The 26053-nt window shown below is 39.9% G+C and overlaps 1 protein-coding gene across 1 annotated transcript in view; it reads left to right on the top strand.

Moving 5' to 3' along the window:
- The first annotated feature begins 3933 nt into the window (after window positions 1-3933).
- Window positions 3934-26053, top strand: part of RPE65 (retinoid isomerohydrolase RPE65) — a 41304-nt gene continuing 19184 nt past the window's right edge. Inside the window, exons 1-7 of the mRNA XM_073544762.1 lie at window positions 3934-4133; window positions 4993-5075; window positions 5460-5610; window positions 21144-21251; window positions 21341-21482; window positions 22185-22332; window positions 22460-22541. Coding sequence (XP_073400863.1) covers window positions 4123-4133; window positions 4993-5075; window positions 5460-5610; window positions 21144-21251; window positions 21341-21482; window positions 22185-22332; window positions 22460-22541 — 725 coding nt within the window. The 5' untranslated portion in view covers window positions 3934-4122. The remainder of the gene's footprint in view (window positions 4134-4992; window positions 5076-5459; window positions 5611-21143; window positions 21252-21340; window positions 21483-22184; window positions 22333-22459; window positions 22542-26053) is intronic.

Below are 26053 nucleotides of genomic sequence, written 5' to 3'. Positions count from 1 at the left end.
TTTCTCACATTCTTTTTATGTTAAGTACATTTTCGGGATGTGAATTTCCTCCTGATTCCTAAGGCTGCGTTCACACCCTCTGTGTCGCCGCGGTCTTTGTACACGGAAACAGTAAATCACTTAATCTTGCAGGGAAAAAGTTCTCTTTCGAGGCCTCCAGTAATGGACTTGTGGCTTTTAATGTGACACCGCTGTTTCCCCGCAATATTAAACTGTTCTAGTTGACAAATCTCTGGGCTCTGACTCTTTGGGCTTCCACGGATTTGGCATTTGCGCTGCTCCAGTTACACACTTTAGGCTATTGTCAAATCCGTGAGCGCTGCACTTAGAGATCATCTGCAGTCCCATAGCCTTGTTATACCTTTTAGTGTTTTGTTTTGTTTTTTTTAACCACGCCTTTATAAGCCTGTCCCACATGTGTTAACATCTGCAGAACTATTATAACACAGGGGCTATTACCAGAGACGTTTCTATGGTCACTTGTCGCTGCTGTCATCCTGTGCCAGATGTCTCTGCCCCCGAGGAGCCGACGCTGCAGCCTCTGAAGACATTATGATCTGATGGGACAACTACTTTTTGCCATATATTGTATAATTTATGTGCCCCATCCCCTATAGGAGCTTTCCTCACCCCCAATCCGACATCCATAGACATTAATATGGAGTCGCCCCTCTGCAGATATATTGGCTCCTGCTCTTCTGAGAAGGATTTCTACAAGATTTTGGAGGAGTCTGGAAATTTTTGTCTCTTCGTCCAGGGGGGCATTTGTGGGGTCAGACCTTGATGTTGAGGGAGGCCAGATTCAAAATCCCGTTATAGGTGTTGGATGGGCGGAGGTCCGGGCTCTGTGCGCCCACTCATGTTCTTCACTCCATGTCTGTATGGAGCTTGTGCACTGGGCACGGTCATGGGGAATGGAAAAGGATCACCACCAAACTGTTCCAACAAAGATGAAGCTACAGTTGTCCACAATGTCTTGTGCTGAACATTTCACTAGAACTGAGGATCCCAATAACCAGCCGATATCATTATCCCTCTCCACCATCTGTACACCAGCACAATGTAGTCAGGGGGCAACATCCTCCTGGACTCACACAACCCAGACTCCTCCATCAGACGCAGCTAGGGAATTGCGATCCATCACTGCACAGAACACGTCTCCTGCAGAGTCCAGTGGTGGCGGCTTTACACCACTCCATCCGACACTCAACATTGTGCTAGGTGATGTGCGGCTGCATGCAGCTGCTGAGCAATGAAGCTCCCGGCAGAGGAGAGGCTTGTGCTGAAAGGAGCTCTGGAGCCAGCAGTTATGGGTTCAGTAGAGCGGTGGTGACTTTTCTATCCTCAACACTTGGCCCCACCCCCCGCTCTGTAATGTTATGTGTTCTTCACGCCATGGCTGAGTTGCTGCAGTTCTTTCCAATTCTCAATAATATCACTCACAGGTGATGGGGGAAGATTCAGGAGGAAGAAATGTCATGAACGGACTTGTTACCCTGGTGGCTCCTATGACAGGGATCAGTGAGCTCTGCACCACCGGCCGTTCTATCACATGGTAGTAATGGCAGATGATATAACTACTGCATGTTGGGCACCAGGGATGGATTCTTACTGTCTAGTGCCATGAATGCCTATAGCACTATACAGTGCCAGAAAAGCAATCATCCAAAGATGTCTGTGTGTCACATTCTGCAGAGAGGATTATAGAAACCTTCATGACGGTCTGGGGCGGATGGAGGAGAAAAAAAAATTAATGACTCCAAATGGAGATGAGTTCACCTGTGATTCAGTGGCTTTAGCTGTGCAGTAATCTGCTGGGCCGGTATCTACCACCATATGGTCACTGGATGGGTGTAATATTGGGCTCAGGGCAGTGTTTTGTTCATTATATGTAGTCATTTTATGGCAGTATTATTTATTCTGTACAGTGGTAATACTGGGCTCAGTTATATTCAGTAACAATATGGAGGCATTATTGTCACCATTGTATATACTGGTAATATGGGCATAGTGTCAGATAAAATAAAAAACTTTCAAGAAAATATTTTTGTAAAACCTGTTATTACAAATATACATCATTGGTGTCATAATTATAATAGCCCCTGGAATAAAACGATCACATTGCCGTTTTGTCTTAACCAATATTTGCCCCAAAGTGATGTCATTGAGAACGTGACGCAACCTGCGAAAAACTGATCTGTTCTAAGTCAACGAGAAAATAAAAATATAAGCAAAACAAATAATTGCTGCATCTACAATGGGATAAAAATAATGACAAAAATGTTAATTTCATGACATGGCGGATAGGACACCATAGGTGGTGGACATCTGTGGACTCCCATGCGTTTCCGCTGGTGGAGCAGAATGTGTTGCCGATTCTGCAGCATTTAGACGGAGGTCCCCGTCTTCGGGGCAGTGGAGAATATTGTACATAAGGCACTTGTATAATAGTCCGGAAAGTTCTCGGATAAATTCCCCTGAAAATGCAGCTGATGTGACGGACGTAATCTCATTATGAAATGTTCTAGGACAAAGGTCCTCAGTTCCCAGCAGCTGAGGACAGAACCAAAATAATAAGAGGCTGTAATCCCGTTGTACAAGTCCACGACAAAGAGTTTGTGAAAAAGCCACTGATGATTCTCGGTCCATAGATCCCTGGAATATTGTCAGCAGCACCCGAGGGGTTACACCTCCATGCGTAATAAGGAAATTGCATAACTAACAATTGCTTATTATACAGAGTTCACATGTCTGAAAATTGCACCTGCTCATAGGAGGCACAAGGGTTTTTAAGGGTCTGAATACTTATGCAACAACTTTTAGTACATAGTCTTAAAAGGCTTTTACCAAGTTTTAAGTCATCCCCTAATTTCTAGGGGTGCAACTACTAGGAACCAGGCAATGGAAATTCAGAGAAGGGGGTCTCTGAGTGGACCGACGGTCAAGCACGCGCACCTCCACTCCACTCATTCTCAGATTGCTGATGGTAGTCAAGTCTTGGGCAGCACCAATGGAAAATCAAAACAGCAGTCAGCCCACCAGCAGTCAGTAACTTATCCCCTATTCTATCCAAAGGGGATAACTGAAAAAGGCATGGTACTATCCCTGTAAGTAAAATGTTTCTTTCGATTTGTGTATACAGCTCCCATGCAGAATTATGTGTCTCAAAGGTTAAAAACTACAAGCAAACCTGGTCTGATTCAGCACAGCGCTCCTTCATAGGGGGTCTTTTCTGTCTAGGTCTGCCTAGGTGCCATTACTCATAGAGAAGTGACCTCAATGCTTTTACTGGAAAGAATCCTTTGACCTTTTTTGTTTCATCTTCCTCTAACACATTCCTAGAAGGAATAGTTCATATCTTGGCAGATTTGGGGTCCGTCCACGTGGGACAGAATTCCTGTATGGACTTGGATATGGAAAATCCAAAACAATACGGTGATCGAATCTCATCTACATTCTGCCCAGATATTATCCCTTAGCCTAGATCTTAACATTTCTATCCTAAATATACCCCTTTTTCTTGTGGAAGGGTGAAAACCAAGGAGAAATCGACCACAAATCCACAGAAAAATCCACATGTTGCACGTTTTTGTCCATCCCATGTGGCTATTCCCCACTAATCTTAGGTTTGGGAATGCCGGGTGTTTTGCCATTTGACGGAAGGCAATGAGTGATTAAGGGTAAATGTCCCTACAGGAAGATTCCCGGACACCCCCAGAGGGCTCACAGTCTCGTCACGAGACGTCCATGCACTGAGCTCCAAGGTGAGACGTATCTGAGCCTTTTTCCATGTAGCAATTGGACTGAGAAAATCTCTTGTCTTGCTGCGTGTGACTGAATTCTTTCCTTTAATCCACCGCTGGTTTGAAAGGATTTAGAACTAAACATTTTTCAAAGAGCCTCCTTGTGCGGAGAGCAAAGACGCCAAAGACTGAATGGAGAGAGCGGCTTCAAGAGAATCCCGGTCCTGAAAGAATCTTCTGTTCCCCGTCCGCTTGCCCATTGGCTGCGCTCGCTCTTTAAGAAGATTATTGTCATGAAACAAATCAAAGTCCCTATAAATAAAGACTTCAGACCCCAAAACTCAGTTTCGCAGCGGCTCGTCCCTTAGTACGAGGCACCATGGTCAGTCGGTAAGTAGCGGGTTGGACGCTATTGGCAGTCAGATAACGGCTTCAAAACCCATCGAGTCCATCTTATAGGAGGCGTGAAGTTTTCACTAGTTACAAAGTTTCTACTTCTTTGTTTTTAGGAATGTTTTATAGATTAGGGGAAATGACGGGTAGCAATTCCCTAATACTTTCTTTGTTTAGCTTATGGCTTTGCTCATTTTTATCTTTCCTTCATCCTGTATGTGAGGCCTAACTGGGCGACTCTCTTCTGAGCTCCCACTATGCAGAATTGTGAATGCAGCTCCGGCTGTGGGATGGAGTATGAGATAAACAAGGATTTGCATTTTTACAGAATCAATTTTGTAAGAGACTATTAATTAATGGAACAAAAAAATTCTGCTTTAATCATACATTTACTATTGCTTTATTAAAAGGGGCAGTCCAAAGCATAAAAATTATTTTTCAGAGGGCTCAGTGATGCCCCACAGGTCCCATAACGGCTCTCGCGATCCCCGCTGATCTCTACAGGAAACGTTACACCAATCACTGGCCACCGCAGGGACACGCCTCAGCCTGTGATTGGCTGAAAAGACATTTCCTGCCTTGTGTGGAGATAGGACCAGGAAGCACAAACCAGTGAAGATCATGTGTCCACTGAAAAGGGACCAGCGGGGACCGTGGGATCACGGGAACAGGACCTGCAGAGGATCAGAAAGGATGGTATTCAGTGGTATTTATTTATTCAGGCACTTTTGGGCATTTCAGCAATAACTCCCTGTACAATCCGTTTAAATCCCCGGCCAGCTTGGATTCCTTCAGTTTGATTGTGGTGTATGGGGCTGGTGCTTTCAGGAGTTGGTCATTTCTTGCTATTTTGCAGCGTGGAGCACCCTGCTGGCGGCTACAAGAAACTGTTTGAGACGGTGGAGGAACTGGCCACCCCAATGAGCGTCCACATCACAGGTAAAGGCACCTGACTGGGCACAGCTCCATTTTCAGTGCGCTGCTTTCACTATGCAGCAGCAAATCTCCTGACGTACGTGTCACACAGGCCTTAAAGCTTCTATTCATATGCCAAAAGTGTCCGTTTGGCCTCTGCCGGGTCGATAAATCATGGGATACATTTTGGTCCTGCATAAAATAACATATTCCATACAGGAGCATCCTGTAAAACCCGTAAACCGCACAGCAGTAACATAAGGAGGTGAATAACACAGACGCATCTGTTAAACATATAAAGGAAAACATCCTAACATACAAGTACATAAATGTTGGTATATTGGGGCATGTTACCCTTCAGGGGCGTATTGACAATTCGTTTTCACCTCTCCATCCCTTCTGGGACAGGTCGCTTACCCTTATGGCTGTCTGGCAGTCTGCTGCGATGTGGACCCGGGCTGTTTGAGGTGGGTACGGAACAATTCTATCACCTGTTTGATGGACAAGCTCTGCTACATAAGTTTGAGTTCAAGGAAGGACATGTGACGTATCATCGCAGGTATGTACCATCATCAGCCGCATGGACCAGGTCCCATTACTTACTGCTGGTTCCACGGCATTGGAGATTAGTACTCTGCTATGTCCCCCATTTATAGGACTACTACAAATTAAATCTCTATTTACATGACTTTGAGTCATTTGTCAAATATGGAAAAATTGACCAAAACTAGAATGCATCAAAAATTGACTGTTAATGCAAAAGTCTTTAGTAATTTTTCCAATTGATTAAGTGATCCTGTTTTGGAGAGAATTACATGCAAATTGCAATATGTGCAATAATATAACTGCTATAATACTGCCCCTATGTACAGGAATATAACTACTATAATATTGCCCCTATGTACAAGAATATAACTGCTATAATACTGCTCCTATGTACAGGAATATAACTACTATAATATTGCCCCTATGTACAAGAATATAACTGCTATAATACTGCTCCTATGTACAAGAATATAACTACTATAATACTGCCCCTATGTACAAGAATATAACTACTATAATACTGCCCCCTATGTACAAGAATATAACTACTATAATACTGCTCCTATGTACAAGAATATAACTACTATAATACTGCCCCCTATGTACAAGAATATAACTACTATAAGACTGCTCCCATGTACAAGAATATATCTACTATAATACTGCTCCTATGTACAAGAATATAACTACTATAATACTGCCCCCTATGTACAAGAATATAACTACTATAATACTGCTCCTATGTACAAGAATATAACTACTATAATACTTCCCCCTATGTACAAGAATATAACTACTATAATACTGCCCCCTATGTACAAGAATATAACTACTATAATACTGCCCCTATGTATAAGAATACAACTGCTATAATACTGCCCCTATGTACAAGAATATAACTACTATAATACCGCCCCTATGTACAAGAATATAACTACTATAATACTGCCCCTATGTACAAGAATATAAGTACTATAATACTGCTCCTATGTACAAGAATATAACTGCTACAATACAGCCCCTATGTGCAAGAATATAACTGATATAATACTGCCCCTATGTACAGGAATATAACTAGTATAATACTGCCCCTAAGTACGAGAATATAACTGCTATAATACTGCCCTTATGTACAGGAATATAACTACTATAATACTGCCCCTATGTACAAGAATGTAACTAATATAATACTGCCCCTATGTACAAGAATGTAACTACTATAATACTGCCCCCTATGTACAAGAATGTAACTACTATAATACTGCCCCCTATGTACAAGAATATAACTGCTATAATACTGCTCCTATGTACAAGAATATAACTACTATAATACTGCCCCCTATGTACAAGAATGTAACTACTATAATACTGCCCCCTATGTACAAGAATATAACTGCTATAATACTGCTCCTATGTACAAGAATATAACTACTATAATACTGCCCCCTATGTACAAGAATGTAACTACTATAATACTGCCCCCTATGTACAAGAATATAACTGCTATAATACTGCTCCTATGTACAAGAATATAACTACTATAATACTGCCCCCTATGTACAAGAATATAACTACTATAATACTGCCCCTATGTACAAGAATGTAACTACTATAATACTTCCCCCTATGTACAAGAATGTAACTACTATAATACTGCCCCCTATGTACAAGAATATAACTGCTATAATACTGCTCCTATGTACAAGAATATAACTACTATAATACTGCCCCCTATGTACAAGAATATAACTGCTATAATACTGCTCCTATGTACAAGAATATAACTACTATAATACTGCTCCTATGTACAAGAATATAACTACTATAATAATGCTCCCTATATACAAGAATATAACTGCTATAATACTGCCCCTATGTACAAGACTATAACTGCTATAATACTGCTCCTATGTACAAGAATATAACTACTATAATACTTCCCCCTATGTACAAGAATGTAACTACTATAATACTGCCCCCTATGTACAAGAATATAACTGCTATAATACTGCTCCTATGTACAAGAATATAACTACTATAATACTGCCCCCTATGTACAAGAATATAACTGCTATAATACTGCTCCTATGTACAAGAATATAACTACTATAATACTGCTCCTATGTACAAGAATATAACTACTATAATAATGCTCCCTATATACAAGAATATAACTGCTATAATACTGCCCCTATGTACAAGAATATAACTGCTATAATACTGCTCCAATGTACAAGAATATAACTACTATAATACTGCCCCCTATGTACAAGAATATAACTGCTATAATACTGCTCCTATGTACAAGAATATAACTACTATAATACTGCTCCTATGTACAAGAATATAACTACTATAATAATGCTCCCTATATACAAGAATATAACTGCTATAATACTGCTCCTATGTACAAGAATATAACTACTATAATACTGCCCCTATGTACAAGAATGTAACTACTATAATACTGCCCCCTATGTACAAGAATATAACTGCTATAATACTGCTCCTATGTACAAGAATATAACTACTATAATACTGCCCCCTATGTACAAGAATATAACTGCTATAATACTGCTCCTATGTACAAGAATATAACTACTATAATACTGCTCCTATGTACAAGAATATAACTACTATAATAATGCTCCCTATATACAAGAATATAACTGCTATAATACTGCTCCTATGTACAAGAATATAACTACTATAATACTGCTCCTATGTACAAGAATATAACTACTATAATAATGCTCCCTATATACAAGAATATAACTGCTATAATACTGCCCCTATGTACAAGAATATAACTACTATAATACTGCTCCTATGTACAAGAATATAACTACTATAATAATGCTCCCTATATACAAGAATATAACTGCTATAATACTGCCCCTATGTACAAGAATATAACTGCTATAATACTGCTCCTATATACAAGAATATAACTACTATAATAATGCTCCCTATATACAAGAATATAACTGCTATAATACTGCCCCTATGTACAAGAATATAACTGCTATAATACTTCCCCTATGTACAAGAATATAACTGCTATAATACTGCTCCTATATACAAGAATATAACTACTATAATACTGCCCCCTATATACAAGAATATAACTGCTATAATAGTGCCACTATGTACAAGACTATAACTGCTATAATACTGCTCCTATGTACAAGAATATAACTACTATAATACTTCCCCCTATGTACAAGAATGTAACTACTATAATACTGCCCCCTATGTACAAGAATATAACTGCTATAATACTGCTCCTATGTACAAGAATATAACTACTATAATACTGCCCCCTATGTACAAGAATATAACTGCTATAATACTGCTCCTATGTACAAGAATATAACTACTATAATACTGCTCCTATGTACAAGAATATAACTACTATAATAATGCTCCCTATATACAAGAATATAACTGCTATAATACTGCCCCTATGTACAAGAATATAACTGCTATAATACTTCCCCTATGTACAAGAATATAACTGCTATAATACTGCTCCTATATACAAGAATATAACTACTATAATAATGCTCCCTATATACAAGAATATAACTGCTATAATACTTCCCCTATGTACAAGAATATAACTGCTATAATACTTCCCCTATGTACAAGAATATAACTGCTATAATACTGCTCCTATATACAAGAATATAACTACTATAATACTGCCCCCTATATACAAGAATATAACTGCTATAATAGTGCCACTATGTACAAGACTATAACTGCTATAATACTGCTCCTATGTACAAGAATATAACTACTATAATACTTCCCCCTATGTACAAGAATGTAACTACTATAATACTGCCCCCTATGTACAAGAATATAACTGCTATAATACTGCTCCTATGTACAAGAATATAACTACTATAATACTGCCCCCTATGTACAAGAATATAACTGCTATAATACTGCTCCTATGTACAAGAATATAACTACTATAATACTGCTCCTATGTACAAGAATATAACTACTATAATAATGCTCCCTATATACAAGAATATAACTGCTATAATACTGCCCCTATGTACAAGAATATAACTGCTATAATACTTCCCCTATGTACAAGAATATAACTGCTATAATACTGCTCCTATATACAAGAATATAACTACTATAATACTGCCCCCTATATACAAGAATATAACTACTATAATACTGCTCCTATAGTATGTACAGGAATATAACTACTATAATACTGCCCCTATGTACAAGAATATAACTGCTATAATAGTGCCACTATGTACAAGACTATAACTGCTATAATACTGCTCCTATGTACAAGAATATAACTACTATAATACTGCCCCCTATGTACAAGAATATAACTACTATAATACTGCTCCTATAGTATGTACAGGAATATAACTACTATAATACTGCCCCTATGTACAAGAATATGACTGCTATAATACTGCTCCTATGTACAAGAATATAACTGCTATAATACTGCCCCTATGTACAAGAATATAACTACTATAATAATGCCCCTATGTACAAGAATATAACTGCTATAATACTGCCCCTATGTACAAGAATATATCTGCTATAATACTGCCCCTATGTACAAGAATATAACTACTATTATGCTTCCCCCTATGTACAAGAATATAACTACTATTATACTTCCCCCTATGTACAAGAATATAACTACTATAATACTGCCCCTATGTACAAGACTATAACTACTATAATACTGCTCCTATGTACAAGACTATAACTACTATAATACTGCTCCCTATGTACAAGAATATAACTACTATAATACTGCCCCCTATGTACAAGAATATAACTGCTATAATACTGCCTGTTATGAATGGGTCACCGAGGAGAAAAAAGCAAAACAAGCTAAGCCACAGAAAACCAGAGAGGTTGGTAGCTATGAAGATTGCAGATCCCTGATCTTACCACACAACTAGCAGTAGCCGTGGAGCGTGCCTACGATGAACCTAGATGCCTCGTCACGGCCGGAGGACTACATAAGCCTAAAGCAAGAAAAGGGAAAATTAACTGCCCCAGAGCAGACCCCAAAGGAATAGATAGCCCCCACACATGTATTGACGGTGAAACAAGATGAAGGCACAAACACAGGCAGGAAAATAGGCTGAGCAAATGATGGGGCCCAAACTAACTAGACAGGAAAGGAAAGGGAAGACACTGTCTGCAACCTGCAAAAAACCCTACAAAAATAATGTCCAACACTTCTGATAGCAAAATTAACCCTGAAGTCACTAGACTTCTCCCACTATATCAGCACTCTGAAATATTCTGAGACAGAGCAAAAAGAGACAGAACTAGTAAGGGAAAAAAGCCAATTGGCAAAATACTGATAAATAAGAGTGGAAATTCAGCTCAGCCCCCAGCCGGGGCTGGCAGACCACACAAAAAACTGAATAGACCAACAAAATCAAGTGTGAACATTAGCAGAAAAACTTAGCTTTAGATGACTGGAACAGAGCTGAAAACCAAGAGATGACAAGCCAGAAGGAATCACCAGCAACTGAATAGGGCGTCAGCTGTCTTAAATCCAATCTGAGAATCCTGAGATCCAATCGTCATCCTCATTCTCAGGTGGCAGAGCTCCACCGATCAAACCAGCCGCACCACCTCCTGTCACCACCAGAGGGAGTCCAGAAGGGGAACTCACAACTGGTGAACAAGAGAATGAACTCACAACAGTACCCCCCCCTTGAGGAGGGGTCACCGAACCCTCATCCACGCCACCAGGCCGATCAGGATGGGCCCGGTGAAAAGCACGAACCAATCTATTGGCATGAATATCGGAGGCAGAGACCCAAGAATTATCCTCCTGACCATAACCCTTCCATTTGACCAAATACTGGAGTCTCCGTCTAACCAAACGAGAAACCAATATTTTCTCTACCTCATATTCCACATTGCCTTCAACCAACACAGGGTCAGGAGGTGCTGCCATAGGAACCACTGGCTCAACAAACCTCTTCAACAGAGATTTGTGAAATATGTTATGGATCTTGAACGTAACTGGAAGAGCCAATCGAAACGAAACAGGATTAAGAATTTCCAAAATCTTATAAGGACCAATAAATCTTGGCTTAAATTTAGGAGATGCAACCTTCATAGGAATATTCTTAGACGGCAACCAAACCATATCACCCACTTTCAACCGGGGACCAATGGTCCTATGCCGGTTGGAAAATCGCTGGGCCTTTTCCTGAGAGAGTGACAACTTATCCACCACTTGATCCCATATCTGCTGCATTCTCTTAACCACAGTGTCCACACCTGGGTAGGTCGAAGATTCCACTTGTCCTGAAGAGAACTGAGGATGAAACCCAAAATTACAAAAAAAGGGTGACATCAAAGTGGCAGAACTAGCTCTATTGTTCAGCGTAAATTCGGCCAAGGGCAAAAATGAGACCCAATCATCATGATCAGCAGATATAAAACATCTCAAATAAGACTCCAAGGTCTGGTTTGTTCTCTCAGTCTGTCCATTGGTCTGGGGATGAATCGCGGAGGAGAAGGATAACTGAATTCCCAGATTGGAACAAAATGCTTTCCAGAATCTGGAAAGAAACTGGACTCCTCTGTCGGACACAATGTTCTCAGGAATCCCATGTAACCGAACCACCTGTTGTAAAAACAAGGGCACCAACTCAGCAGAAGATGGCAACTTTGGGAGTGGTACAAGATGGACCATCTTCGAAAATCTATCACAAATCACCCAGATAACAGTCAGTCATTCTCTGAGAGACAGGAAGATCAGAAATAAAATCCATTGAGATATGGGTCCATGGCCTCTTGGGCACCGGCAAGGGCATCAGCAACCCACTAGAACGAGAACAGGGTTTAGACCGAGAACAAGTCCCACAGGACTGTACAAAATTCCTGACGTCACGAGATAAGGCAGGCCACCAAAAGGACCAACTCACCAAATCTCTGGTACCAAAAATACCTGGATGACCAGCCAATGCGGAGCAATGAATTTCAGACATCACTCTATTTCTCCACTGGTCAGGAACATACAATTTTCCCATAGGGCAACGCTCATGTTTATTCTCCTGAAATACCCCCAGGGCGCGTCTCAAATCGGGCGAAATGGCAGAAAGAACTACCCCCTCACCTAGGATGGTAGTAGGCTCGGTCACACTAAGAGAAATCGGCAAAGAAACTCCTAGAAAGGGCGTCTGCCTTAACATTCTTAGTGCCCAGAAGAAAAGAGACCACAAAATTAAATCGCGTGAAAAACAAGGCCCATCTAGCCTGTCTAGGATTCAAGCGTTTGGCCGACTCCAGATAAATCAAATTCTTGTGATCGGTGAGGACCACAACTTGATGTCTAGCTCCCTACAACCAATGTCTCCACTCCTCAAATGCCCACTTCATGGCCAACAATTCCCGATTCCCCTCGTCATAGTTGCGTTCAGATAGGGAGAACTTTCGAGAAAAGAAGGCACAGGGATTGATCTTAGAAGTCACAGGGTCTATTGGGGACAAAACAGCTCCTTCACCAATCTCAGAAGCATCTACCTCCACCTGGAATGGAAGTGAGACATCAGGTTGCCGTAAAACTGGAGCTGAAGTAAATCTCTGCTTAAGCTCCTGAAATGCTGAGATAGCCTCAGGAGACCAATTCAGCACATCAGCGCCCTTCTTGGTCAGATCAGTCAGTGGTTTGACAATACCAGAAAAATTAGCTATAAATTTACAATAGAAATTAGCAAAACCCAAAAACTTCTGGAGGGCCTTCAAAGAAGTAGGCTGAACCCAATCATAAATGGCCTGTACCTTGGCCAGGTCCATTTCAATAGTCGATGGAGATAAGATAAATCCCAAAAATAAAATCCTCTGTACACCAAAGAGGCATTTCGATCCCTTAACAAACAGGGAATTCTCCCTCAAAATCCGGAACACAGTCAGGACATGTTCCACATGGGAATCCCAATCACTAGAAAAGATCAAAATATCATCCAGATAGATGATCAAAAACTTATCCACAAGGTCACGGAAAATATCATTCATAAAGGACTGGAAGACATTAGTGAAGGCATTAGTGAGCCCAAAAGGCATCACCAGGTACTCAAAATGTCCCTCCGGAGTATTAAACGCCGTCTTCCATTCATCCCCGTGCTCGATGCGAATAAGATTATACGCCCCCCTGAGGTCAAGCTTAGTAAACCAGCAGGCACTCTTAACTCTGGAGAATAAATCAGACATCAGAGGTAACGGATACTGATATTTAACCGTCATCTTGTTAAGGGAACGATAATCAATACAAGGTCTTAATGAACCATCTTTCTTGGCCACAAAAAAAAACCCAGCACCTAAAGGTGACGAGGATGGTCTAATATGACCCTTCTCCAATGACTCCTTAATATAGGATCGCATAGCATCATGTTCGGGTACTGATAAGTCGACCCTTGGGAAATTTACACCCAGGCATCAACTCAATTGCACAGTCATAACTCCTATCAATCAATCAATTAAATTTATTATCGCCAAGTACATATTACATATATACAAGGAATTCTTTGTGGCAAAGAGGCAACATAATATATAACAACAGATACAACAAGTAACAAACAAGACAGATACAGTATATAGTCTACACATGAGGATTTAATTGTTGAACAGAGAGTGGATAGAAGCTGTTCATATGGCGGTTGGTGCTGCATTTGGGGACTCTGAAGCGACGTCCTGAAGGGAGTAGTTGGAATGAGGAGTGTCCCGGGTGAGAGGGATCGGATGAAATTTTCAATGCGTGGGATCGAATACTCTTATCATAAAGATCCTGGATTTTAGGCAGGGGGGAACCTATAATTCTCTCTGCTGTTCTGAAAGTCCTTTGTCCTATGAGGAGGCAAAGACGCAGACTTGCTCTCACTAAATACATCAGAAAAATCGGCTAGATAATCAGGAATATCATGAGACTGAGGAGAGGTGGAGAAAACAGGAGCGTCCCTAAGAACACACCGACAACCCCAACTCACCACAGACCCAGATTTCCAATCCAAAACTGGATTATGAGTTTGCAACCAAGGAAAACCCAGAACAATAGTATCATGCAAATTATGCAGCACCAAAAATTTACAATTTTCTTGGTGGTCTGGGGCAACCCGCATCGTCACCTGGGTCCAAAATTGAGGTTTATTCTCCGCCAAAGGAGTAGCATCAATACCCCTCAAAGGAATAGACGTCCGCAGAGGCGTCATGGAAAAACCACAACGTTTAGCAAAGTCCAAATCCATCAGACTCAACGCTGCTCCTGAATCCACAAAAGCCTTTGTGGAAAATGTGGATAAGGAGCAGATCAGAGTAATTGCCAAAAGAAACTTAGGTTGTACACTGCCCACAGCAAGTGTATGTGCAAAACGTTTCTCTCGTTTTGGGCAGACAGAAATAATATGCGAGGCGTCTCCACAGAAAAAACACAGCTTATTACGCCTTCTAAACTCCTGACGTTGCGCCCTAGACAAAACCCCATCACATTGCATAGGTTCAGACATTTGTCCAAAAGGTGGCAACTCCTCTCGTGTAGTTTTGTGTTCACGTAAACGCCGATCAATTTGAATTGCTAATGACATAGAATCATCCAGACCAGAGGGAACAGGAAATCCCACCATAGTATCTTTTACGGTATCTGACAAACCCTTCCGAAAGAGAGCTGCCAAGGCACCATCATTCCAGGTAGTAAGGACCGCCCACTTTTGGAATTTTTGACAGGATAACTCTGCAGAATCCTGACCCTGGTTCAATGCCAATAGGGCTTTCTCAGCTTGATCAATAGCATTAGGTTCATCATACAACAACCCCAAGGCTTGAAAAAATGCATCCACATTAGTCAGAATAGGATCTTCAGGTGTCAAAGAAAACGCCCAATCCTGGGGATCGCTGCACAGCAAAGAGATGACAATTTTAACCTGCTGCGCAGAGCTCCCCAATGAATTAGGCTTCAAGCAAGAAATAATTTACAATTATTCTTAAAATTCAAAAATTTAGACCGATCCCCAGAAAACACATCAGGAGTAGGGATCCTTGGTTCAGCAGCATGTGAATGAGCGAGATAGGCGGAAATTCCCCGCACTTCAGTAGTGAGCTGCTCCACACGATCAGACAACTGCTTAATCTCCATTAAAAAAAAAAAATCCTCCTACGGCCCCAGAGAATAAGAGGAAAAAATATACATATAAAAAAAAAAAATTCTGACACTTTTTTTTTTTTTTTTTTTTTTTTTTTTAATTCTTTCCTGCTTTTGAGTACCCTAGAATCTGCAGTATGGCTGGTGATTCTGTTATGAATGGGTCACCGAGGAGAAAAAAGCAAAACAAGCTAAGCCACAGAAAACCAGAGAGGTTGGTAGTTATGCAGATTGCAGATCCCTGATCTTACCACACAACTAGCAGTAGCCGTGGAGCGTGCCTACGATGAACCTAGACGCCTCGTCACGGCCGGAGGACTACATAAGCCTAAAGCAAGAAAAAGGAAAACTAACTGCCCCAGAGCAGACCCCAAAGGAATAGATAGCCCCCACATATGTATTGACGGTGAAACAAGATGAAGGCACAAACACAGGCAGGAAAATAGGCTGAGCAAATGATGGGGCCCAAACTAACTAGACAGGAAAGGAAAGGGAAGACACTGTCTGCAACTTGCAAAAAAAAACCTACAAAAATAATGTCCAACACTTCTGATAGCAAAATTAACCCTGAAGTCACTAGACTTCTCCCACTATATCAGCACTCTGAAATATTCTGAGACAGAGCAAAAAGAGACCGAACTAGTAAGGGACAGCAGACGGTCTTCCTGCGGAAATATACAAACGCCTAGAAGAAATTCTGCTACCCAAGCTATTAATAGTGTTTGAGGAGGCTATGAAAGAAGGGATTTTGCCTGCGTCTATGTGGGAGGCGGTGATAGTGGTGATTCCTAAGGACGGTAAGAATCCAGGAATTCCAGATTCATACAGGCCAATATCCTTGCTGACAGCTGATGTGAAAATACTGGCCAAAGTGCTGGCGAACCGACTAACTGGTGTTGTTGATACATTGATCCATATGGATCAATCGGGGTTTATGCCCAACAGATCAACAGCAGCCAATATACGGAGACTATATCTCAATCTGCAGTTGCCAGTCGATAACCCAGGTGGGAGGGTGATAGCCTCACTTGATGCCCATAAAGCTTTTGACACTGTAGAATGGTCATACCTGTGGAGAGTGCTGCATAGTATGGGCTTTGGTCCTCAATTTACTGCGTGGATTCAGCTATTGTATACTCAACCCACAGCTAGAGTTAAGATTAATGGGGTAATGTCCGCGGGAATACAGCTGCATAGAGGAACGAGGCAAGGCTGTCCATTGTCACCGCTCCTGTTCGCTATTGCGATAGAGCCATTGGCGGCTGCTATTAGACGCAACAAGGCAATAAAGGGGTTTCAATATGGCGATTTGGAGGAAAAGGTGGCCCTGTATGCAGATGACCTTTTGTTATTCCTAGGGGACCCCTCGGCTTCATTGGATCATGCTGTGCAGACCATTGAGGGGTTCGGTGAGATCTCAGGACTGACCATAAATTGGTCTAAATCAAGCCTATTTAAAGTGGACAAGGAGGTGGTATGGGCTCAGGAAGACATAGGGGCCAACAAACTACAATGTGTGGAAATGTTTAAATATTTGGGGATACAGGTTTCCCTACCGGTGACTGAGTACCTTAATACTAATCTAGTACCCCTAATGGCAATTCTAAGAACTAAGGTGGATACTTGGAACAAATTACACTTGTCGGTGGTGGGAAGGATTAATCTACTTAAAATGGTTTTAATGCCCAAGCTTTTATATATATTACACAACTCCCCAATCTGGATACCGCAGAAAAGGTTCGGAGTGGTGAATTCACTGTTTAGGGCCTTGGTATGGGGTAAGAAACAACCTAGAATAAGGCTTGAAACCTTGCAAAGACCAAAGGATGAAGGGGGACTGGCACTACCAAATCCTGAATTGTATTTTTTAGCTGCCCAAAGTCAACATCTCAGAGGGTGGTCTAATCAAGAGAAGGCAGGCGTCATCAGAGGAGTGCTGGAATACGTACTAAATAGAAGCCCGTTGATACTTGGCCTAGAGGATGGGAAGATGGGTGTAATGGGAGACGGGTGTCCCACTCTGCGACTCTTACAAGACCTGTGGAACAGACTAAAGAGGGTGAGAGGGGTGACCGGGTTGACTAGATTCACAGTTATATGGGATAATAGTAACCTCCCAGAGATTCGGAAACTTGGGAGACTGGAAGGCTGGAAACGTAGGGGGCTGACATTAATGTCTCAAATTATGGATAACGGGGAGCTGAGACCGTTTGTGCAATTACAGAGTGAGTTTCAGTTGCCGGATTCTGAATGATACCATTACTGTCAGGTACGGCATGCCATCACGGCTCAAAAACTTTCCAGAAACCTGCAGATACAATCTGACATAGTGTTGGACTATATATGTGGTGGTGATGGACTTACAAAAGGGGTAATTTCTAACACCTACAAAGATATATTGCATACACATTTAATGGGTTTCCCACTTAAAGCAAGATCCAAATGGGAGGGAGAGATTGGTGTGATGACTGACGAGGTATGGGACAGCGTCCTAGAATATGTCCCCAAACTCACTACGAGTGAGCCAGCTAGGTTGTCCCATCTTTATGTGATCCATCGTGTGAACCGTACCCCCCTTCTGATGTTTAAAATGGGGCTGAGGGACAACTCTGACTGTCCAAGATGTGGGGGGTCTGATGCCGGAATCCTTCATGTGATGTGGACTTGTCCCAGGCTATCTGCGTTCTGGTTTAATGTCATTAACAGAATAGAAGGGGCTTACGGAAGTGTTATACCCAAAAACCCACTGGTCTGCATACTGGGATATGTGGAGGAAATTGAAATAGTTAATAGTGCAAAGCTTGCTATAGCCAGACTACTATATTGTATGTAGCAAGGAAGCTGATTGTGAGCAACTGGATCAGGAAAGAACCACCTTCTGGGAGAGAGTTTGTGAAACAGGTGTCTTGTATCATCCGGCTGGAGGAAAGGATATATGCTAAAAGAGGCAATTCTAAAACCTATGAGAGGTTGTGGAATCCCTGGTTACAATACGGTACAGGTAACTGATGGGAATGTGCTATATTTTACAATGCTGGTGTTGTGGATAGACCATTAATACCCGGACATAGGAACATTTCTGTTTTGTATGGTTTGATTGACAATATGGGTAAAAAGGATGACTAATGGTAAATTACGGTGTAAGAGAAATCTTATGGACAAAAGAGTTATATAAGCTGTCTACATGGGGGGGTGGGAGGGGGGGAACAGGGATGTTCAATTTGTAAATCTATTGTTTGTGGAAGATTTACTGTATATTCTGTGTTTTGAATTCTGATTAATAAAAATCTATTTGATCAAAAAAAGAACTAGTAAGGGACAAAAAGCCAATTGGCAAAATACTGATAAATAAGAGTGGAAATTCAGCTCAGCCCCCAGCTGGGGCTGGCAGACCACACAAAAAACTGAATAGACCAACAAAATCAAGTGTGAACATTAGCAGAAAAACTTAGCTTTAGATGACTAGAACAGAGCTGAAAACCAAGAGCTGACAAGCCAGAAGGAATCACCAGCAACTGAATAGGGCGTCAGCTGTCTTAAATCCAATCTGAGAACCCTGAGATTCAATCGTCATCCTCATTCTCAGGTGGCAGAGCTCCACCGATCAAACCAGCCGCACCACCTCTCGTCACCACCAGAGGGAGTCCAGAAGGGGAACTCACAACTAGTGAACCAGAGAATGAACTCACAACAACTGCCCCTATGTACAAGAATATAACTACTATAATACTGCTCCTATGTACAAAAATATAACTACTATAATACTGCCCCTATGTACAAGAATATGACTACTATAATACTGTTCCTATGTACAAGAATATAACTACCATAATACTGCCCCCTATGTACAAAAATATAACTACTATAATACTGCTCCTATGTACAAGAAAATAACTACTATAATACTGCTCCTATGTACAAGAAAATAACTACTATAATACTGCTCCTATGTACAAGAATATAACTACTATAATACTGCCACTATGTACAAGAATGTCACTACTATAATACTGCTCCTATGTCCAAGAATATAACTACTATAATACTGCTCCTATGTACAAGAATATACCTACTATAATACTGCCCCTATGTACAAGAATATAACTACTATAATACTGCTCCTATGTACAAGAATATAACTACTATAATACTGCTCCTATGTACAAGAATATAACTAATATAATACTGCTCCTATGTACAAGAATATAACTACTATAATACTGCTCCTATGTACAAAAATATAACTACTATAATACTGCCCCTATGTAGAAGAATATGACTACTATAATACTGTTCCTATGTACAAGAATATAACTACTATAATACTGCTCCTATGTACAAGAATATAACTACTATAATACTGCCACTATGTACAAGAATGTAACTACTATAATACTGCTCCTATGTCCAAGAATGTAACTACTATAATACTGCTCCTATGTCCAAGAATATAACTACTATAATACTGCTCCTATGTACAAGAATATACCTACTATAATACTGCCCCTATGTACAAGAATATAACTACTATAATACTGCCCTATGTACAAGAATATAACTGCTATAATACTGCCCCTATGTACAAGAATATAACTACTATAATACTGCTCCTATGTACAAGAATGTAACTACTATAATACTGCTCCTATGTCCAAGAATGTAACTACTATAATACTGCTCCTATGTCCAAGAATATAACTACTATAATACTGCTCCTATGTACAAGAATATAACTACTATAATACTGCCCCTATGTACAAGAATATAACTACTATAATACTGCCCTATGTACAAGAATATAACTGCTATAATACTGCCCCTATGTACAAGAATATAACTACTATAATACTGCCACTATGTACAAGAATGTAACTACTATAATACTGCTCCTATGTCCAAGAATGTAACTACTATAATACTGCTCCTATGTCCAAGAATATAACTACTATAATACTGCTCCTATGTACAAGAATATACCTACTATAATACTGCCCCTATGTACAAGAATATAACTACTATAATACTGCCCTATGTACAAGAATATAACTGCTATAATACTGCCCCTATGTACAAGAATATAACTACTATAATACTGCTCCTATGTACAAGAATATAACTACTATAATACTGCTCCTATGTACAAGAATATAACTACTATAATACTGCTCCTATGTACAAGAATATAACTACTATAATACTGCCCTTATGTACAAGAATAAAACTACTATAATACTGTCCCCTATGTACAAGAATATAACTACTATAATACTGCCTCCTATGTACATGAATTTAACTACTATAATACTGCTCCTATGTACATGAATATAACTACTATAATACTGCTCTTATGTACATATGTAATAGTGCGGTACTTTTGACCACAGATTTGTAAAGACTGATGCTTACGTCCGAGCAATGACAGAGAAGAGGATTGTAATAACAGAGTTCGGTACCTTTGCTTATCCAGATCCATGTAAAAATATATTCTCCAGGTAAATCAGAAACATTGAAATTTCAGAGTTTTGTGGTAGCTGATAATTTTAAACATATATATTATTATTATTTTTTGGAATCTCCATAGGTTTTTTTCCTACTTTAAAGGTTTAGAAATAACAGACAACGCCCTTGTGAATATATACCCCGTGGGGGAGGATTTTTACGCCTGCACAGAAACCAATTATATAACAAAGGTCGATCCTGAGACGCTGGAAACGGTGAAGAAGGTACTTGGTGATCAAGTGGGAAAATGTCGCTATACAGTAGCCAATGACTGGATATTTAGCCGCTTATCTTTATGGGAAAATAGAATAATACAGATTGAGTTCTCAGTCAGGTTGTCTATATAGGGAGAGGATTATTGGAGGAATTAGTGATAAAAGAATGAATGTATATGGCCCATTTCACTTTTCGTTGGAGGTTCCCCATGAGTCCTATTACGGCACCTAGTCATCGTAAAGAGGCTCCTGCCCGAAAATAATAAATTTAAGCATCTTTATAAGAAGCTATAATGAGAAATCTACTACCGTTCTGAGTATACAGCTTCTATAGAGACCAATGTGTCTGCATGGTTACAGACTTTTTTCCCTAGGTGGTCGGTTCCCGCATTCATATAGTACTCAGTGGTCTGTGTCCAAACAAAAGAATTCGAGCCAGACAAAGGTAAGGACACCTGACTGCGAGATCCGGCTACATGGGGTTTGTTTGTAGTCTGTAACTAAGGAGACACATACATCTACATAGGAGCTGTAGACAAAAAATGGCGGAACGTTTTATAGTTTTTTATCAATGTTATATACAAAGTAGCTTCATTTTGTATCAGACATGGTAGAGAAAGTGACCGGAGGCAAAAGTATACTAGGAATGGAATCACAAAATGCAGGACATATTTCTCTACAAGTCATGGCTCCGGTTTTTCTGACTTTCAGGTGGATCTCTGTAAATACATCTCCATCAACGGTGTCACCGCGCACCCGCACATCGAGAATGACGGCACCGTCTACAACATAGGAAACTGCTTCGGGAAGAACTTTTCACTTGCATACAATGTGGTCATGATTCCTCCTCTGCAGGCAGGTGAGCGACTGAGCGAGCGTAATATGGGCTATACAGTATAAAAGGGCATAGATCACAGAAACGCCGGAAAACTGGATGCTGTAATAAGGAACTTTCTGATAATTTATTTGATAATTTACTGTTACAGACAAAGAAGATCCCATAACAAAGAGCAAAGTGGTTGTCCAATTTCCTTGTAGTGACAGATTTACCCCGTCCTATGTCCACAGGTAACAAGAATATTTCACATCTGTGATCATGGATGAACTAAAGAACTCACAGCAACAACTATAATATCGCATATATACAAGAATATACCTACTATAATATACTGCCCCATGTACAAGACTATAACTACTATAATACTGCTCCTATGTACAAGAATATAACTACTATAACACTGCCCATATGTATAAGAATATAACTACTATAATACTGCCCCTATGTACAAGAATTTAACTACAATAATACTGCCCCTATGTACAAGAATATGACTACTATAATACTGCTCCTATGTACAGGAATATAACTACTATAATACTGCTCCTATGTACAAGAATATAACTACTATAATACAGCTCCTATGTACAAGAATATAACTACTATAATACTGCTCCCTATGTATAAGAATTTAACTACAATAATACTGCCCCTATGTACAAGAATATGACTACTATAATACTGCTCCTATGTACAGGAATATAACTACTATAATACTGCTCCTATGTACAAGAATAGAACTACTATAACACTGCCCCTATGTATAAGAATATAACTACTATAATACTGCCCCTATGTACAAGAATATAACTACTATAATACTGCCCATATGTCCAAGAATATAACTACTATAATACTGCTCCCTATGTATAAGAATTTAACTACAATAATACTGCCCCTATGTACAAGAATATAACTACTATAATACTGCCCCTATGTACAAGAATATAACTACTATAATACTGCCCATATGTCCAAGAATATAACTACTATAATACTGCTCCCTATGTATAAGAATTTAACTACAATAATACTGCCCCTATGTACAAGAATATGACTACTATAATACTGCTCCTATGTACAGGAATATAACTACTATAATACTGCTCCTATGTACAGGAATATAACTACTATAATACTGCCCCTATGTACAAGAATATAACTACTATAATACTGCCCATATGTCCAAGAATATAACTACTATAATACTGCTCCCTATGTATAAGAATTTAACTACAATAATACTGCCCCTATGTACAAGAATATGACTACTATAATACTGCCCCTATGTACAGGAATATAACTACTATAATACTGCTCCTATGTACAAGAATATAACTACTATAATACTGCCCCTATGTACAGTTGTGGCCAAAAGTATTGACACCCCTGCAATTCTGTCAGATAATACTCAGTTTCTTCCTGAAAATGATTGCAAACACAAATTCTTTGGTATTATCTTCATTTAATTTGTCTTAAATGAAAAAACACAAAAAGAATTGTCCTAAAGACAAATTGGATATAATTCCACACCAAACATAAAAAAGAGGGTGGACAAAAGTATTGGCACTGTTCAAAAAATCATGTGATGCTTCTCTAATTTGTGTAATTAACAGCACCTGTAACTTACCTGTGGCAGCTAACAGGTGTTGGCAATAACTAAATCACACTTGCAGCCAGTTGACATGGATTAAAGTTGACTCAACCTCTGTCCTGTGTCCTTGTGTGTACCACATTGAGCATGGAGAAAAGAAAGAAGACCAAAGAACTGTCTGAGGACTTGAGAAACCAAATTGTGAGGACGCATGAGCCATCTCAAGGCTACAAGTCCATCTCCAAAGACCTGAATGTTCCTGTGTCTACCATGCGCAGTGTCATCAAGAAGTGTAAAGCCCATGGCACTGTGGCTAACCTCAATAGATGTGGACGGAAAAGAAAAATTGACAAGAGATTTCAACGCAAGATTGTTTAGATGTTGGATAAAGAACCTCGACTAACTTCCAAACAAGTTCAAGCTGCCCTGCAGTCCGAGGGTACAACAGTGTCAACCCGTACTATCCGTTGGCGTTTGAATGAAAAGGGACTGTATGTTAGGAGACCCAGGAAGACCCCACTTCTTACCCCGAGACATAAAAAAGCCAGGCTGGAGTTTGCCATAACTTACCTGAAAAAGCCTAAAACGTTTTGGAAGAATGTTCTCTGGTCAGATGAGACAAAAGTAGAGCTTTTTGGGCAAAGGCATCAACATAGAGTTTACAGGAGAAAAAAAGAGGAATTCAAAGAAAAGAACACGGTCCCTACAGTCAAACATGGCGGAGGTTCCCTGATGTTTTGGGGTTGCTTTGCTGCCTCTGGCACTGGACTGCTTGACCGCGTGCATGGCATTATGAAGTCAGAAGACTACCAACAAATTTTGCAGCATAATGTAGGGCCCAGTGTGAGAAAGATGGGTCTCCCTCAGAGGTCATGGGTCTTCCAGCAGGACAATGACCCAAAACACACTTGAAAAAGCACTAGAAAATGGTTTGAGAGAAAGCACTGGAGACTTCTAAGGTGGCCAGCAATGAGTCCAGACCTGAATCCCATAGAACACCTGTGGAGAGATATAAAAATTGCAGTTTGGAGAAGGCACCCTTCAAATATCAGGGACCTGGAGCAGTTTGCCAAAGAAGAATGGTCTAAAATTCCAGCAGAGCATTATAAGAAACTCATTGATGGTTACCGGAAGCGGTTGGTCGCAGTTATTTTGGCTAAAGGTTGTGCAACCAAGTACTAGGCTGAGGGTGCCAATACTTTTGTCTGGCCCATTTTTGGAGTTTTGTGTGAAATGATCAATGTTTTGCTTTTTGCTTCATTCTCTTTTGTGTTTTTTCATTTAAGACAAATTAAATGAAGATAATAATACCAAAGAATTTGTGTTTGCAATCATTTTCAGGAAGAAACTGAGTATTATCTGACAGAATTGCAGGGGTGTCAATACTTTTGGCCACAACTGTACAAGAATATAACTACTATAATACTGCCCCTATGTACAAGAATATAACTACTATAATACTGCCCCTATGTACAAGAATATAACTACTCTAATACTGCCCTCTATGTACAAGAATATAACTACTATAATACTGCCCCCTATGTACAAGAATATAACTACTATAATACTGCCCCCTATGTACAAAAATATAACTACTATAATACTGCCCCTATGTAAAAGAATATAACTACTATAATACTGCCCTCTATGTACAAGAATATAACTACTATAATACTGCCCCTATGTACAAGAATATATTACTATAATACTGCCCCTATGTACAAGAATATAACTACTATAATACTGCCCCTATGTACAAGAATATAACTACTATAATACTGCCCCTATGTACAAGAATATAACTACTATAATACTGCTCCTACAGTTGTGGCCAAAAGTATTGACACCCTTGCAATTTTGTCAGATAATACTCAGTTTCTTCCTAAAAATGATTGCAATCACAAATTCTTTGGTATTATCTTCATTTAATTTGTCTTAAATGAAAAAACACAGAAGAGAATGAAGCAAAAAGCAAAACATTGATCATTTCATACAAAACTCCAAAAATGGGCCAGACAAAAGTATTGGCACCCTCAGCCTAATACTTGGTTGCACAACCTTTAGCCAAAATAACTGCGACCAACCACCTCTGGTAACCATCAATGAGTTTGTTACAATGCTCTGCTGGAATTTTAGACCATTCTTCTT

The sequence above is a fragment of the Dendrobates tinctorius genome, unplaced genomic scaffold, assembly GCF_039654945.1.
Source record: "Dendrobates tinctorius isolate UK_male_01 unplaced genomic scaffold, ASM3965494v1 ptg000138l, whole genome shotgun sequence".
Classification (NCBI taxonomy): domain Eukaryota; kingdom Metazoa; phylum Chordata; class Amphibia; order Anura; family Dendrobatidae; genus Dendrobates; species Dendrobates tinctorius.
This window is presented reverse-complemented; position numbering and strand designations above follow the sequence as displayed.